This window comes from Pelophylax lessonae, assembly GCF_965119305.1.
Source record: "Pelophylax lessonae genome assembly, chromosome: 4".
Taxonomy (NCBI): Eukaryota; Metazoa; Chordata; class Amphibia; order Anura; family Ranidae; genus Pelophylax; species Pelophylax lessonae.
This window is the reverse complement of record NC_138771.1, coordinates 95,240,472-95,254,574: the sequence shown is the minus strand read 5'-3', so window position 1 is coordinate 95,254,574 and position 14,103 is coordinate 95,240,472. Positions and strand designations below refer to the sequence as shown.

The 14,103-nt window shown below is 40.8% G+C and overlaps 1 protein-coding gene across 2 annotated transcripts in view; it reads right to left on the bottom strand.

Moving 5' to 3' along the window:
• Positions 1 to 14,103, bottom strand: part of LOC309553742 (protein unc-13 homolog C-like) — a 621,348-nt gene that overhangs the window by 231,931 nt on the left and 375,314 nt on the right. For both annotated transcript variants that reach the window (XM_082255119.1, XM_082255120.1), the window contains exon 17: positions 7,054 to 7,131. In XM_082255119.1, coding sequence (XP_082111245.1) covers positions 7,054 to 7,131 — 78 coding nt within the window. The remainder of the gene's footprint in view (positions 1 to 7,053; positions 7,132 to 14,103) is intronic.

The window sequence follows — 14,103 nt, the reverse complement described above, 5'->3', positions numbered from 1 at the left end:
GCATTCATGTTGGAACAGGAAGGGCCAACCCAAAATTGTTCCCAAAGAGTTGGGAGAATGAGATTGTCCAATATGTCTTGGTATGCTGATGCCTTATATGTTCCCCTCACTGGAACTAAAGGGCCAAGCCCAACCCATGAAAAACAACCCCACACCATAATCAGCCCTCCATCAAATATTTGGACCAGTGCACAAAGCAAGGTCCATAAAGACATTGATGAGCGAGTTTGGGGTGGAGGAACTTGACTGGCCTGCACAGAGTCCTGACCTAAACCCAATAGAACACCTTTGGGATGAATTGGAGCGGAGACTGTGAGCCAGGCCATCTCTCCAACATCAGTGCCTGACCTCACAAATGCGCTTCTGGAAGAATGGTCAAACATTCACATAGACACACTCCTAAACCTTGTGGACAGCCTTCCTAGATGAGTTGAAGCTGTTATAGCTGCAAAGGGTGGGCCAACTCAATATTGAACCCTACAGACTAACACTGGGATGCCTTTAAAGTACATGTGCGCGTAAAGGCAGGCATCCCAACATTTTACATTTTTGATATATAGTGTATATAATATATATATATATATATATATATATATATATATATAGCCAAATGTTAACAAAAAAAACAAAAAACAAAATGGTCATCTAGGCTAATGGGAAAGGGATTGTCAAACAAATGGAATGAGAGATAGAGCACTCTGCATGTACCAAAGCAAAATAAAAATAAAAATTACAAATTCTGTCTCTCTGGGAACAGCAATTTTATTAAACTTTAAAGATGCAAAATCCCTTTACATAACATGCCCATTGAATACCCTGACCCTGCCTGTGAAGTGGCCCATATGCACAATGTTTACAACCTACTACAGCAAAAATTGCATTTGCCAAATAAAAATGCGCACATTAAATTGCTGGTAAATTACAGTTTCAGCTGTTTTACTGATATTTATAAACAAACGGTCAGGGATTATCTGCATCTATACCAGAGCCTTATCCTAGATGAGGATCTGATATAGATGGTAATAGGGGACCATATCACAAAAAGGTCTGAAGAGGAAAGACACAGAAAGGGCCACAATGTTTAAAGTAGTAAACAAGTGTCCTATACTCTGGGCCCCAATTCTCTTTCCCTGTTTTCATAAGGAAAAAAGGAGTAAACTGTTAAAAGCATTCCACTTCCACTCATTGGGTACTATTTCTGAAGCTTTACATGAGTCTAGGAGCAACTGATTTCTGATTTTAGTGTGATAATAAAAAATAATCTGACATCCCTTTTTCCATTCATAATAATCTGTATATTGTGCTTTTCTGTAGGAGCTAAATTAGCTTAAACCTACATGTTGGGTTTTGCTCACCAATGATGTGATCCAGATGCAAGGAGACATGTCCAATTCTGTGAAGTTAGAAAGGCTAATTGCTGAATACATTTACATGTAGTACATTTTAATGAGTCTCTACATGTGCATTAGGAAGGTAGGGATCCATAAAACATTAGTGTGGACTTAACTTCAAGTGGTTTGAATGGGTGAAGCCTGCATTAGGTATTAGCAATACAGGATGGCCTGCCATCCCAATGTTTTATTGTGCTCTGCCAATATGGCAAGTCTAAGTCCCTCTAGAGCATTAATAAAGATTAGCTATCTGGGGGACCTGCATGATCAATCATACTAATGAGCAAATAGGAATCCCGGGGGTAGGTTAAGTGACAAGTGTTGTAATGTGCACTTACTCATAGCTCTTTGCATTTTATGAGACAAACGTGCTGGCAATATTGCTGCCCTTAAGAGCACCCTTACTGCAAAATACTTTACGCTGATTCTGTCATAGCTAAGTAAAACCATGCTCTCATGATTGCAGGCTTTCCTATGGTAAACAGAATAAAGAACATAGTCCTAATAGAAGCTTTGGCTAAAGTGCTGTCATTACAGTTCCTGAAGAGGAGCAATTTACCTGCAGCTGTTTGAGAGAAAAAAGAAAGTTGATGCAGTATGGCCTTTTTAAACAGTCACAAACACAGAAATGTTTTTTTTTTTTTTTATATACTTCAGTTACACTATCTTATGTAGTCCATTAAATGGTATTAAAAAGTCATTCCTGCCAAAAGAGCAAATATAAACTTGATATTTTTGCATATTATGTGTCAAAATATTTATGGACTCCTTTGTTGATTGGCTTTGATGGACAAATGCAGTGTGCTTTTGCCATCCATTTGAGATGCTTCCATAATTACCCAGTTTTAGTTGGCAGGTGGAGTTGACCTGAATTTGATTGCAGCTGACATGAAGCTAAACTATAGCTGTGTGCACTTTATATAGGTTTGTTTCTATATGGTGTGCACATAAACAATGCTAACAGTGCTTAGATAGACCCAACAAAATTGAGAGAAAATTTAATTTGGATCCCATTTAAATTGTAGGCACATGATGGCCTAACTAGTGTATATTTAGATGCTAGAGAGTTCATCCTATAGAAAACCACCCAAGATACTAATATTATTGATTTCATTATTCATTTCATGAGCATAGCTTTCTTATCCATGAAGCATTGATGCATGATCCTATGCACATATAGTTTAGTAAATCAGGGCTTACAGCTAACCCAGTGCTTGATCTCAGAACATTTCATAACTCGACTCAATAATCTAGGCATGAGATTTTCAAACGGATTCCGTAATCATCTATTAACAGTTCTGATATTATTAATCGATACAAGAATGTCATTCATGGGCAAGGACACATTTTTGGAGATTAAAACACTGAAAATCCCAGCCACCAAGGAATTCTGACTTGAAAGAGTGCATAGATTACTGTGGCCTCTTAGCCTGCCATCCAAGAAGTTTTTGTTACACATGTTTCACCTTCATTTTTATAAAAAGAAAGAATTGATCCTCCAGAACATTAGAGGCATAGCTATTCTCTCTGCACATGCAAAGATAGCAGTTCCCCAGTACTATGCTACCCAGAGGAACGCAAGGGCTTTTGTCTGGTGCTAGGTATCCAAGCTCCATAAATCTAGGGTTGGACCGAGCATCTGGATCTACTGACTTTTTTCTCATACCATCTTGGCAGAAGGTAACTAGCAAAAGCCCTACATTGGGGAGAAGATCCTCCATAAAACTCACCAATATCCTGGATTCAATGACAATCTATAAATGGGCATATCTTTCTGAAATGTTGGGGACTATGTCTCTCCAACCTTGTTTAACCCTTACTGTCCTGTGTCTCACTTTCCCCCAGTTTACCCAGTTCTGTGTAACACTTGACATGGCTAAACAATCTCATAGATGTATGAAGAACTTGGCATCCCATAGTGAAAAAGTTTATATACTAATCCATAGTACACAACTCCTAATCCATAGGGGATCTGATATGTTACCACTGTCTTCTGCTTCGGGTAACTGCAACAGAAATTCACAATAATACACTATCTGATCATGCTCCAAACCGCATAGATTTGGGAAGTGGCAATTGTTTCTCTAAAATTCAAAAAAACATAGATTACTCCTTCTTGTCGGCCTGTATATATAAGTGAGTAGGACCCTATGGAATGACCAAAATTCGTCAGCCTATTCCATGTAGGTCCCCTCTTCACAAATGTGCTAATTGGTGTCCGTTGACAAAAAGAACGATATATACCAAAAAACGGAGGAGAGACAGAGTTCTCCTCGAAGAGGTCAACTAGGGACACTAAGAGTAATTGAGAAAAATATACTTTATTGAAAAATACAAAACTTGCCAACGTGATTCACAGTAAAGACCACACCTTCTCTAAACCCAACAACCTGAGACTAAAAACTCTTTTAACCACTTAAAGACTGGAAGGATTTGCCCCCTTCCTCACCAGGCTCTATTTTGTGATTCGGCACTGCGTTACTTTAACGGACAATTGCGCAGTTGTGCGACGCTGTACCCAAATAAAATTGATGTCCTTTTTTCCCCACAAAAAGAGCTTTCTTTTGGTGGTATTTGATCACCTGTGCGATTTTTATTTTTTTGCGATATAAACAAAAAAAGCGACAATTTTGAAAAAAAAAAACACAATATTTTCTGCTATATGACATTCTCAAAAAAAAAAATATTTTTAAAATAAAATGTAAAATGTAATGTAAAAATATATATATTTTTTTTAACATTTTAAGCCAATTTGTTTTCTGCTACATATTTTTGGTAAAAAAAAATCGCAATAAGCGTATTTTGATTGGTTTGTGCAAAAGTTATTGTGTCTATTAACTACGGGAAAAATTTATGTAATTTTTATTGTCTTTTTTTTTTACCAGTAATGGCGGCAATCTGCGATTTTTTTGCGGGACTGCGACATTGCGTCAGACAGATCAGATCAGACTGACATTTTTTACACTTTTGGGGGGACCAGTGACATTACTACAGTAGTCAGTGCTAAAAATATGCACTGTTATTGTAATGATGACACTGGCAGGGAAGGGGTTAACATTATGGGTGATCAAGGGGTTAAATGTCAGCCTAGGGGAGTGATTCTAACTGTGGGGGGGGGCGTGGCTTCTGAAATTACCATAGAGACATGTGATCCTATATAGAAGGATCACATTGGCTCTATGATCACTCCAGGGAGAAGGACGGTCGGCTGTGTTTACAACAGCTGACCGTTCTTCTCTCTCAGCAGGGAACAATCAGAGCCGCCCCCTAGCCTCATGAGAGCAAGCGACGTACAACTATGGCGATTTGCCCAGCAGCTGCTGCCTGCCTTAATGGCACCAGATTTTTTTTAAAAAATTGCAGTATTCAAAACAGCCAAACTTGGCGTATTGAATGCTTTTAAGTGCAAAGGAGGGATTTGAGGTCTTTTAGACCCCAGATCCCTCTATAAAGAGTACATGTCACTGACTATTACTGTCACAAGGAAGAATCTGTATGAGATGGCAGTTTACTTCTCTGTAAGTAAATGTCTGATTATGCATTGTAATATATAGACTGCTAATTATGACTAATTGTAGCATGTATATGCCAACAAATAGTATTTGAAATCGATTATGCTCTATAGTATATAATATAACTGTGCATTAGCATGTTTTTCTTTTTCTCATTGTAGTCACCCAATTGAACCCTCTCTATCCAATACCCCTGAGGAAGCCATACAGGCGAAACGCATCAGAAGTAGCTCTCTCCTTCTACGTGCACATTGGCACAGTGTACACAGAGTGATTTTGTGGGAGAAATTGAGCTTTTTCATTTTGCATGTGTAAGGGGGGTGATTCTCTTTTTTATGAATTGTTGTGCTTAATATATGTATACATGTATAATGGTTACATAGTAAAGATACCATGATTCCTCTTAAGAAGAAAAATTGTGATTCTTTGTAACACATGCACACACATCTGAACTGAGAAATGCCCAAAACCATTGTTGGTTTGATGGGCATAGATTTTTCTTGTCCTACCATATGACAAACTAACTAAATTAAAATTGAATATTTAAGTGGTGTATGGCATCCCATCTTTTATTTCATTAAATCTGGCAGTGAAGTGGAGTCCATTTAGTGCATGTATCTGTCTATCTATGGAGATTAAAAAATGAACAGATGCAGCTCCCCCTCAATCAAATATACAGTGATCAGCCATAACATTAGGACCACTGACATTGACAACATTCATTATGTTATTACAATGGCACCTGGGATAGTAGTTGGATGTTAAGGCAGCAAGTGAACATGTTGTCCATGATGATGTTTTGAAACTAGAAAAAATGGGCAAGCATAAGGATCTGAGTGACTTTGACAACTGCCAGATTGTAATGGCTAGATGACTAGGTCAAAGCAACTCCAAAACGTCAGCTTTTGTGGCATGTTCCCAGTGTGCAGTGGTCAGGAACTAGCAAAAAAGGCCCAAGGTAGGAAACCCAATGAGCTGGAAACAAAATCATGGGCAGCCAAGGCACGTCGATGCATGTAGAAAGCATAGGTTAACTCATGTAGTCTGATCCAATAGAAGTTCTACTGTAGCTCAAATTGTTGAAAACGTTAATGTTGGTCCTAATAGAAAGCTGTCAGAACACACAGAGCATCCCAGTCTATTGCGTATGGAGCTGTGTAGCCGCAGGCCAATCAAGGTGCCCACGCTGACCCATGTTTATAGCCAAAAGCTCCTGCAATGACACATGACCCAAAGAACTGGATAACAGAGCAATGGAAGAAGGTGGCCTTATTTGATGAATCATGGGGGGGGGGGGGGGTTTAAGGAAAACCACAATGAATTTTAGGTGTCAACTTGGCTTCCATATTCTTCAGAACTCAATCTAATCTGTGAGATGTACTGGAAAACAAGTCCAATCTGTTGACCACGCAACTTTTAAGACTTAAAAGATCTGCTACTGATTGCTTGTTACCAGATACTGCAGCATACTTCCAACAGTCTGGCGGAGTCTATGCCTGAAGGGGTTTATGGTGGATGCTCATATTGTTATGGCAGTTTGGTGTATATACAGTAAATGACTAAGTTTTTTTAGAAGAATGTCAGAAATCATAGCTTCCATATTTGCTCGGGACAGTTTTCCTTTGAAATTTGATTTTGCAAGCAGAATATTAGAAAAGCAGTGTATTCAATTTTTACTGTGTTTGGATATTTATAGTAACTTAGAAGGGAAGAAGATTTTATGTTTTTATAGTGATACAGATGCACTGAAAAAATCAGTCTAATCAGGAACATCTTTTTTCTTATGGCATAGCTGTATAGATTGCTAAGTATATACATTATAAGTATTTTGTTTTTGAAGCTACAAGAACTCCTAACATGCCAATATCTGACTAGGCAGAAGTTTCTTGTGTCCTCCCATTAGACCATATAGGAAATCTATAATGCTCAAACACAGCAAAATATGTGTACTTCCAATATTTGCATGTCGACACTGTATGTTACAAACATTATTTATAGTACTATTCTGTGATTTTTATACCTCCACCTTGCCTGAAGAAACACAAAATGTGCAGTAAGAACAGGCTCACCAGGGGTCTTGTTCATTTGAATCTAAGCTAAGATTAAAAGGCTTTTTAATGTTGTAAATAAAAACAGAGCTTATTACTTACCACATTTTCTTTTCCACAGTATGAGCTGAAATCATTGGATATAATTGCAGCATATTGAAGAAGCACTTTGTTGATAGTCTAAAATGAAAAGATACATAATTACTGTGGAACAACAAAATGAACAATCTGGACCGTATTTGAAAGCCACCTGCTAAAACCACAGTGTACTGTACTTTTAGTGGTAAAACAAGAAATAAGTTAGGATTATGTAAGCCATTATTGTTAAGTTATGCTATTTTAAAAAGGCAAAGTGAAAAATAACCTCTAGGGCCTAAGCACAAACCAAATTAAAATTCATTTTTGTGTGGTTGCTAGCAAGTGGAATCACATGCTAAGTCTTAGTATTATATATCTTGGGGGCTCCAGTGGAGAGATAGCCCCACTGGTGTTTCCAGTTCTACCCAGTTGCCACAGCCACTACAGAGCCAATTGATGACGTCATTCTCTCCCAGTGGATTGCCCATAATGTAGAAAAAAAGGAATTTTGACATACCTGTAAATTCCTAATCCTGGAGTATAGTACACTACTCAAAAAAATGAAAGGAACACTTTTTAATCAGAGTATAGCATCAAGTCAATTAAACTCCTGGGATATTGATCTGGTCAGTTAAGTAGCAGAGGGGATTGTTAATCAGTTTCAGCTGCTTTGGTGTTAATGAAATTAACAACAGGTGCACTCGATGGGCAACAATGAGACAACCTCCAAAACAGGAATGGTTTTACAGGTGGAGGCCACTGACATGTTTTCTCTGTTAATCTTTTCTGATTGTTTTTCACTAGTTTTGCATTTTGCTAGGGTCATTGTCACTACTGGTAGCGTGAGGTGATACTTGGACCCCATAGAGATTGCACAGGCTGTCCAACTCCTCCAGGATGGCACATCAGTCTCAAGAGCTTGGAGGAGATTCCAGGAGACAGGCAGTTACTCTAGGAGAGCTGGACAGGGCTGTAGAAGGTCCCCAACCCATCAGCAGGACCGGTATCTGCTCCTTTGTGCAAGGAGGAAAAGGATGAGCACTGCCAGAGCCCCACCAAATGACCTCTATCAGGCCACTGGTGTTAAGGCCTCTGACCAAACAGTCAGAAACAGACTTAATGAAGGTGGCCTGAGGGTCCCATGTCCTCTAGTGGGCCCTGGGCTCCCTGCCCAGCACCGTGGATCTTGATTGGCATTTGCCATTGAACACCAGAATTGGCAGGTCTGCCACTGGCGCCCTGTGATTTTACAGATGAGTGCAGGTTCATCTGAGCACATGTAACAGACGTGAAATGGCCATAGGGGAACGTTATGCTGCCTGTAACATCGTTCATGTCCGGTTTGGTGGCGGGTCAGTGGTCATCTGGGGAGGCATAACCATAGAGGGACGCACAGACCTCTACAGGCTAGACAATGGTACCCTGACTGCCATCAGGTATCAGGATAAAATCCTTGGACCCATTTTCAGACCCTACGCTGGTACAGTGGGTTCTGGGTTTTTCCTGATGCATGACAATGCCCGGCATCATGTGGTGAGAGTATGCACCTAGTTCCTGGAGGATGAAGGAATTGATACCATTGAATAGCCCCAACACTCGCCTGGCCTAAATCCAATAGAACACCTCTGGGACATTATGTTTCAGTCCACCTGACACCGCCAGGTTGCACCTCAGTCTGTTCGGGAGCTGAGAGATGCCCTGGTCCAGATCTTGGAGTAAATACCCCAGGACACCATCTGTCATCTCATTAGGAGCATGCCCCAACATTGTCAGGCATGCGTACAAGCACGTGGCAGCCATAAAAACTACTGAGTACCATTCTGAGTTTCTGCAATGAAAGTTCAGCAAAATGGACTAGCCTGCTGCATAATTTTTTCACTTTGATTTTCAGGATGTTATTGAATTCAGCCCTCTGTAGGTTGATAATTTTCATTTACATCAAATGATGTGGCATCCTTTCATTCCCAGCACGTTATCCAGTCCATATCAGTATATATATCTAGCATGATATGTTTCCCTATTGAGATCTGATGTGTTTTCAAAGTGTTCCTTTAATTTTTCTAAACAGTGTATATGACAGATAAAGAATTTACAGGTAAGTGGAAATTGATGTTGTCTTTACAAGGCACAGGGCTGCAGTCTTAGACAATGGGATGTACCCACCTTGCGGTCATTGATTACATGAACTGAGGCCTAAAAATCTACCTGGTAAAACTTTAAGAATGTGTGAACAAAAGACCAAGTGGCATCTGTGCAAATCTGAGATTCAGATGCTTGCTGCTGGAAAACCCAGGAGACACCAACAGATTTAGTAGAATTAGCTCTGATAGGAAAAAGAGGAACTCTGACCCTAAGTGCAATAAGCAGTCTGATCCTCCTAGCAATCCTTGTGTTGGCAGACAGGATACCCTCTTGAGAGCCTGTAGGGAGTATAAAATGGGACTGAGTCTTGCAAATAGAATTTATAGCTGCTAAGTAGACCCTAACAGCACTAACAACATCTAAGCAGTGCAGAGTAATATTCTTGGTGTGTTTTGCCTTTGGTAAAAAAAAAAAGAAGGACTCTGTCGCAAGACCACCTTGTCCCTGTGTAGAACAAGAAATGGCTTCTTACAAGAAAAGACCAAGACTAATAGATGGGATAAATACTCGGAAGGCAACCTTACATGTGAGGTCTCCCAAAGGGATACCTCCGTATAAAAGGGGCTCTCTGGAGCACAGAGAGCACCGGATTCAGATCCTAAAATGTGATTTAGAATGTTGAATAGGGGGATTTATATGAGTAACTCTCTGAAGAAAAGTCTTGATTAAGGACTGTAAAGCAAGATATTTCTGAAAGAGGGTGGATAAAATAGAAACCTGTCCCTTGAGGGTATTTAGGGCCAGATGTCTTAAATGCCAAAATAGGAAAAACAGAGTGTTCCTTGGGACTCAGATGTCTGTCCTTGTACCAGGCAAAGCAAGCCTTCCAAGTGTGATGAGAGATTTTGCAGGAAGCATATTTTTGTTCTGAGCAAGATGGAGATGACAAAATCAGATATACCCCTATTCTTCAGAACGTGAGTTTAAATAGCCATGTTGTTAAAGACAACTTACAAGCAGGTTGGAATAGTGAGTCTTGCAACAGTGTATATGACCTGTTTGGAAGAGTCCAATGCTTATCTGCCAGGAGTCTGTGTATGTCTTGGTACCACATCCTTCTGTGCCAATTCAGTGATATGGGAGCCACAGGCACCTTTTCCTGCACAGCAACTGAAATAGAATCATTAGTGGAGGAAAGGCATAGACCAGCTTGAATGGAGTCCAATAATCACTAGCATATTTACTGCAAAGGCTAGGGAATCCCTCGTCCTGGCTTAAAATCTGTGCAGTTTGCTGTTAAATCTGGAGGCCAGGATGTCCATCTCGTTACCTCCCAATGTTGACAGTGTATTTGGAAGATCTTAGGGTGCAGAAACCATTCCCCTTGGTCTATGCTTTGGTGGCTTAGGAAATCCACCTGACAATTGTCTATACCAGGGCTATGGAAGACAGCGAGAGCCAAAACATGAATTTACACCCAGGAGGGGATCAATTTCATTTCTCTTAAGGCAGCTTGAATTCTGGCACCTCCTTGATGGTTTATGTAGGCCACTAATGTCACATTGTCTGACTGTACCCTGACTGGGTGACCTTGAAGATATGGGAAAACCAGGTCCTCTGGGCAGATAAGGAGTTGTAAACTCCCCTCAAGCAATAAGGCTGGCTTTTTTTGTGACCACCTTCCAGGGCATGTGAAGGAATGACTTTTCTGACTAAAGTGCAGGGTTAGAAATCAATCTTGTCAAGGAGAAGATTTTCTGGCTGCATAGACACATAGTATTAGGGAAATGGCGGTGGAAGAACTGGCATTGCTGCCAATACTAGTGATGCGCACTCCCATGTGCATGCGCAGAAGAATGGTGAATTGGCACATGCAGGTGAGTGGCTGCGTGAATCAGCGAACAGGTGTGTGGCGCGTGCATAACATGACAGATGTGGTCACTTGCTGGCCTATATAAGACCGCTGCTGATTCCATCAAATTGCTGGATTGTTGTTAGCCTTCCTGTTTTCCTGAGCCTCTGTGTACTTTCCTTGGATTTCCTGTTGTGACCCGGCTTGTTCCTGACCTGTCTGATCTCTTCTCCTTTTGTTGATCCTCTGGCGATGCTCTACCAAACTTGCTCCTGTTTGATCACCTGTGTATAACCTTGGCTTGCTTCACGGACTTTGCAATTACTACCTGCCTACCTTCCTGTTGTGACCTCAGCCAAGTTCCTGTTTCTGCTACCTGCCTTTGGCCCTGTATTGATTACCTGTGTTTGATTCTCAGCCTGACTTCTACTACTGTTTCCTGTGTGTACAAGTTTGCCAAGTACATCTGGAGTTTTCCGAGAGACATCTGTCTTGCTGTGTATCCTGTCATCTCCAGCATCCACCAGGTGATCACTGGCCCAGCTCTTCAGTACCCTGTTGGGAACCTGTACTTATTTTGGCACTACATCTCCTGTACCACCTTTAGGGGTGTACCACACTTAGCTGCAAGAGGAGCCCTCTCAGGACCTTGGCCTCGGATCAGGTATGTGACAGACAGTCTAGGCCTGGTTTGCTTCACAAGGTGAGGATGTTGAGTTGTAGAGTCTGGGAATGAAATGGACAAAGGAGATTGCCTCATAGGAAACTATTATTTTACCCAGAACCCTCATGCAGAAGTAACATGAAGGGTACCTTTTGGATCTAAGCGTTTGAATGTGGAACCTTATGGAGGCAACATTTTCTGGAAGAAAGAAAATTCTGGCTTGGGCTGTACTAAGATTAGACCCAGATATTCCAGATGGAGTAAGGACCGGAAGTCATATTTTCAGGTAATTGATCATCCAGCTGAAAGTTTGAAGAAACTGAATAGTCCCTAAGACATTGACTGACGATGGCCAGTGCAAAAGTCCCCCGGCAGACAGTTATCTGAGTACATGGATTCCTAAACTGAGTGAATGGATTCAGGGGATGAGAGATGCAGTGTAGCATCTTTGGCCTCTGAAACACAAAGGTTCTAGTGTGCCAAAAGATTTCTGAAGAATTCAGACATATTTGCAGAAAAATCTGCTTTTGTCAGATAGGCCACATTATGTTTGACTGAGAGGGAACTTAAATCAGAAGGAACGTGTCATAAAAATACTTTCCTCTGGGACAAGGGAGTAGCTATCACCCTGAGTAGCCATCAGCAGAGTGCATGTCATTCAGAATTTTTGTACCAGCACCATTGTGTCAGTTATATGCCATTGCTGAGTGACAGGATCCCCGGAGGGGTACTCGTGGAATGGATGCAGAGGAATGGGGAACTTAAATCAGAAGGAACGTGTCATAAAAATACTTTCCTCTGGGACAAGGGAGTAGCTATCACCCTGAGTAGCCATCAGCAGAGTGCATGTCATTCAGAATTTTTGTACCAGCACCATTGTGTCAGTTATATGCCATTGCTGAGTGACAGGATCCCCGGAGGGGTACTCGTGGAATGGATGCAGAGGAATGGGGTTTTGTGTGTGCTCATACAGGAGCTGTGATAACCCAAGTCCTGACCCTGTTCCTTAGCTGTGTCTATCTCTACAATAGGAGCAGGAAATGCCACAAATGTGGTGTGCATGTGTTCAGCCAATATAGCAGGCAGAAGTACCTCAGCAATTATGGCACCATTCCAAGACAAATCCTGGATGGGAAAAGATCACCAAATTGAAATTAAGTGCATGAGCTTATAGCACCAAGGAGAAGAATAATTAAAAAAACACAATTAAGTGAATACTTCTCCATCCCTGGGCCTTTGTAGCTGCCTACTTGTTAAGCACTGCAGGTTATGTATAGCCAGGAAAAGCCTAATTACAGGGAAACCTTGTCTTACCATGTCCACGTCACTGGGCTTGTAAAGGGGCCAGATTTTGCCCGTCACAGTAGGCTTATCCCCGAAGGGGACTTCAGGGTCTGGGAACTGTAGAGATGTCTTGGACCTGTAAATCACCCCTTTGGCTAACCAGACTTATTGCAACAAGTACCAAGGTAAACCCAAACACAGGATAGCCCAGGGCAATAAGCAGGTAAATCATGATTTGAAGAAAAAACTGAATGGTTTAAAAGAAAAAAAAAAAACATTCCTAATGGAGAAGACATCCATCATCAAAGGACACTAGCAAAACTCTGGAGTCTTGTGAAGTGTGTGTGATTATATGAAAATGCACTTGGGGGGGCTCTACAGCCCTGTGTCCTGTACTGTACAATTAAAGGGGAATTAAAGATGGGAGAAGTGACTGTTGTGCATGCGCAGGAGTGACATCACACCATGCTAGTCAAAGAAAATGGCTGCAGACTGGGCCCCAAAAGAAGATGCCGGGAAGGGAGCATTGTAGGACAGGTAAATTTAGCTTTGCTTTAGGATAAAGCATATTACAACAAACCGTTGCGGGTAAATATTACTGATGGAAACGGCAATATAAGAAGGCAGTAAATTAATCTACGACTTAGATTAACTTTTAGGAATATGTCTCTCCCACTTCCTTGGGAGCAACAGCTGCATCCTTGCACACAGAATTGTTAACACTGCTCCAAGAACTAAAAAAAGCCTCCACTGGATATATAATACCATTATAGATCATTATATTGCCTAAAAATACAAGCTGCATTATATCCTGGTGATAATGGTATAGGAAAAAAACTGGAATCACATGTCTCACCCTTGAAGTAAAGCTAGTTTACACTATGGGGAGAAGTGAGTATGGGTCAGATTAGATACTACTCTAGGTGAAGTCAGCTTAAAGCGGAACTTCAGACAGAGATAAAAGACATCAATTAATGCAGCTCTGTAATAATTACAATGAACCTTCACCGGATTATAAAAAAATGAAATAAAGCCAACTTTAAAAATGTTTTAAATCTGAAAAACACATTTTCCTCTTAAATGCAGGTATTTGTTGTGGCAAATACCTTTGCTGTTTTTAGACTCCTCTCCCTGTTGACAATTTAGGTAAAGGCAGAGAATTTTAGCTCCCTTCACTTCTTGTATTTCATTG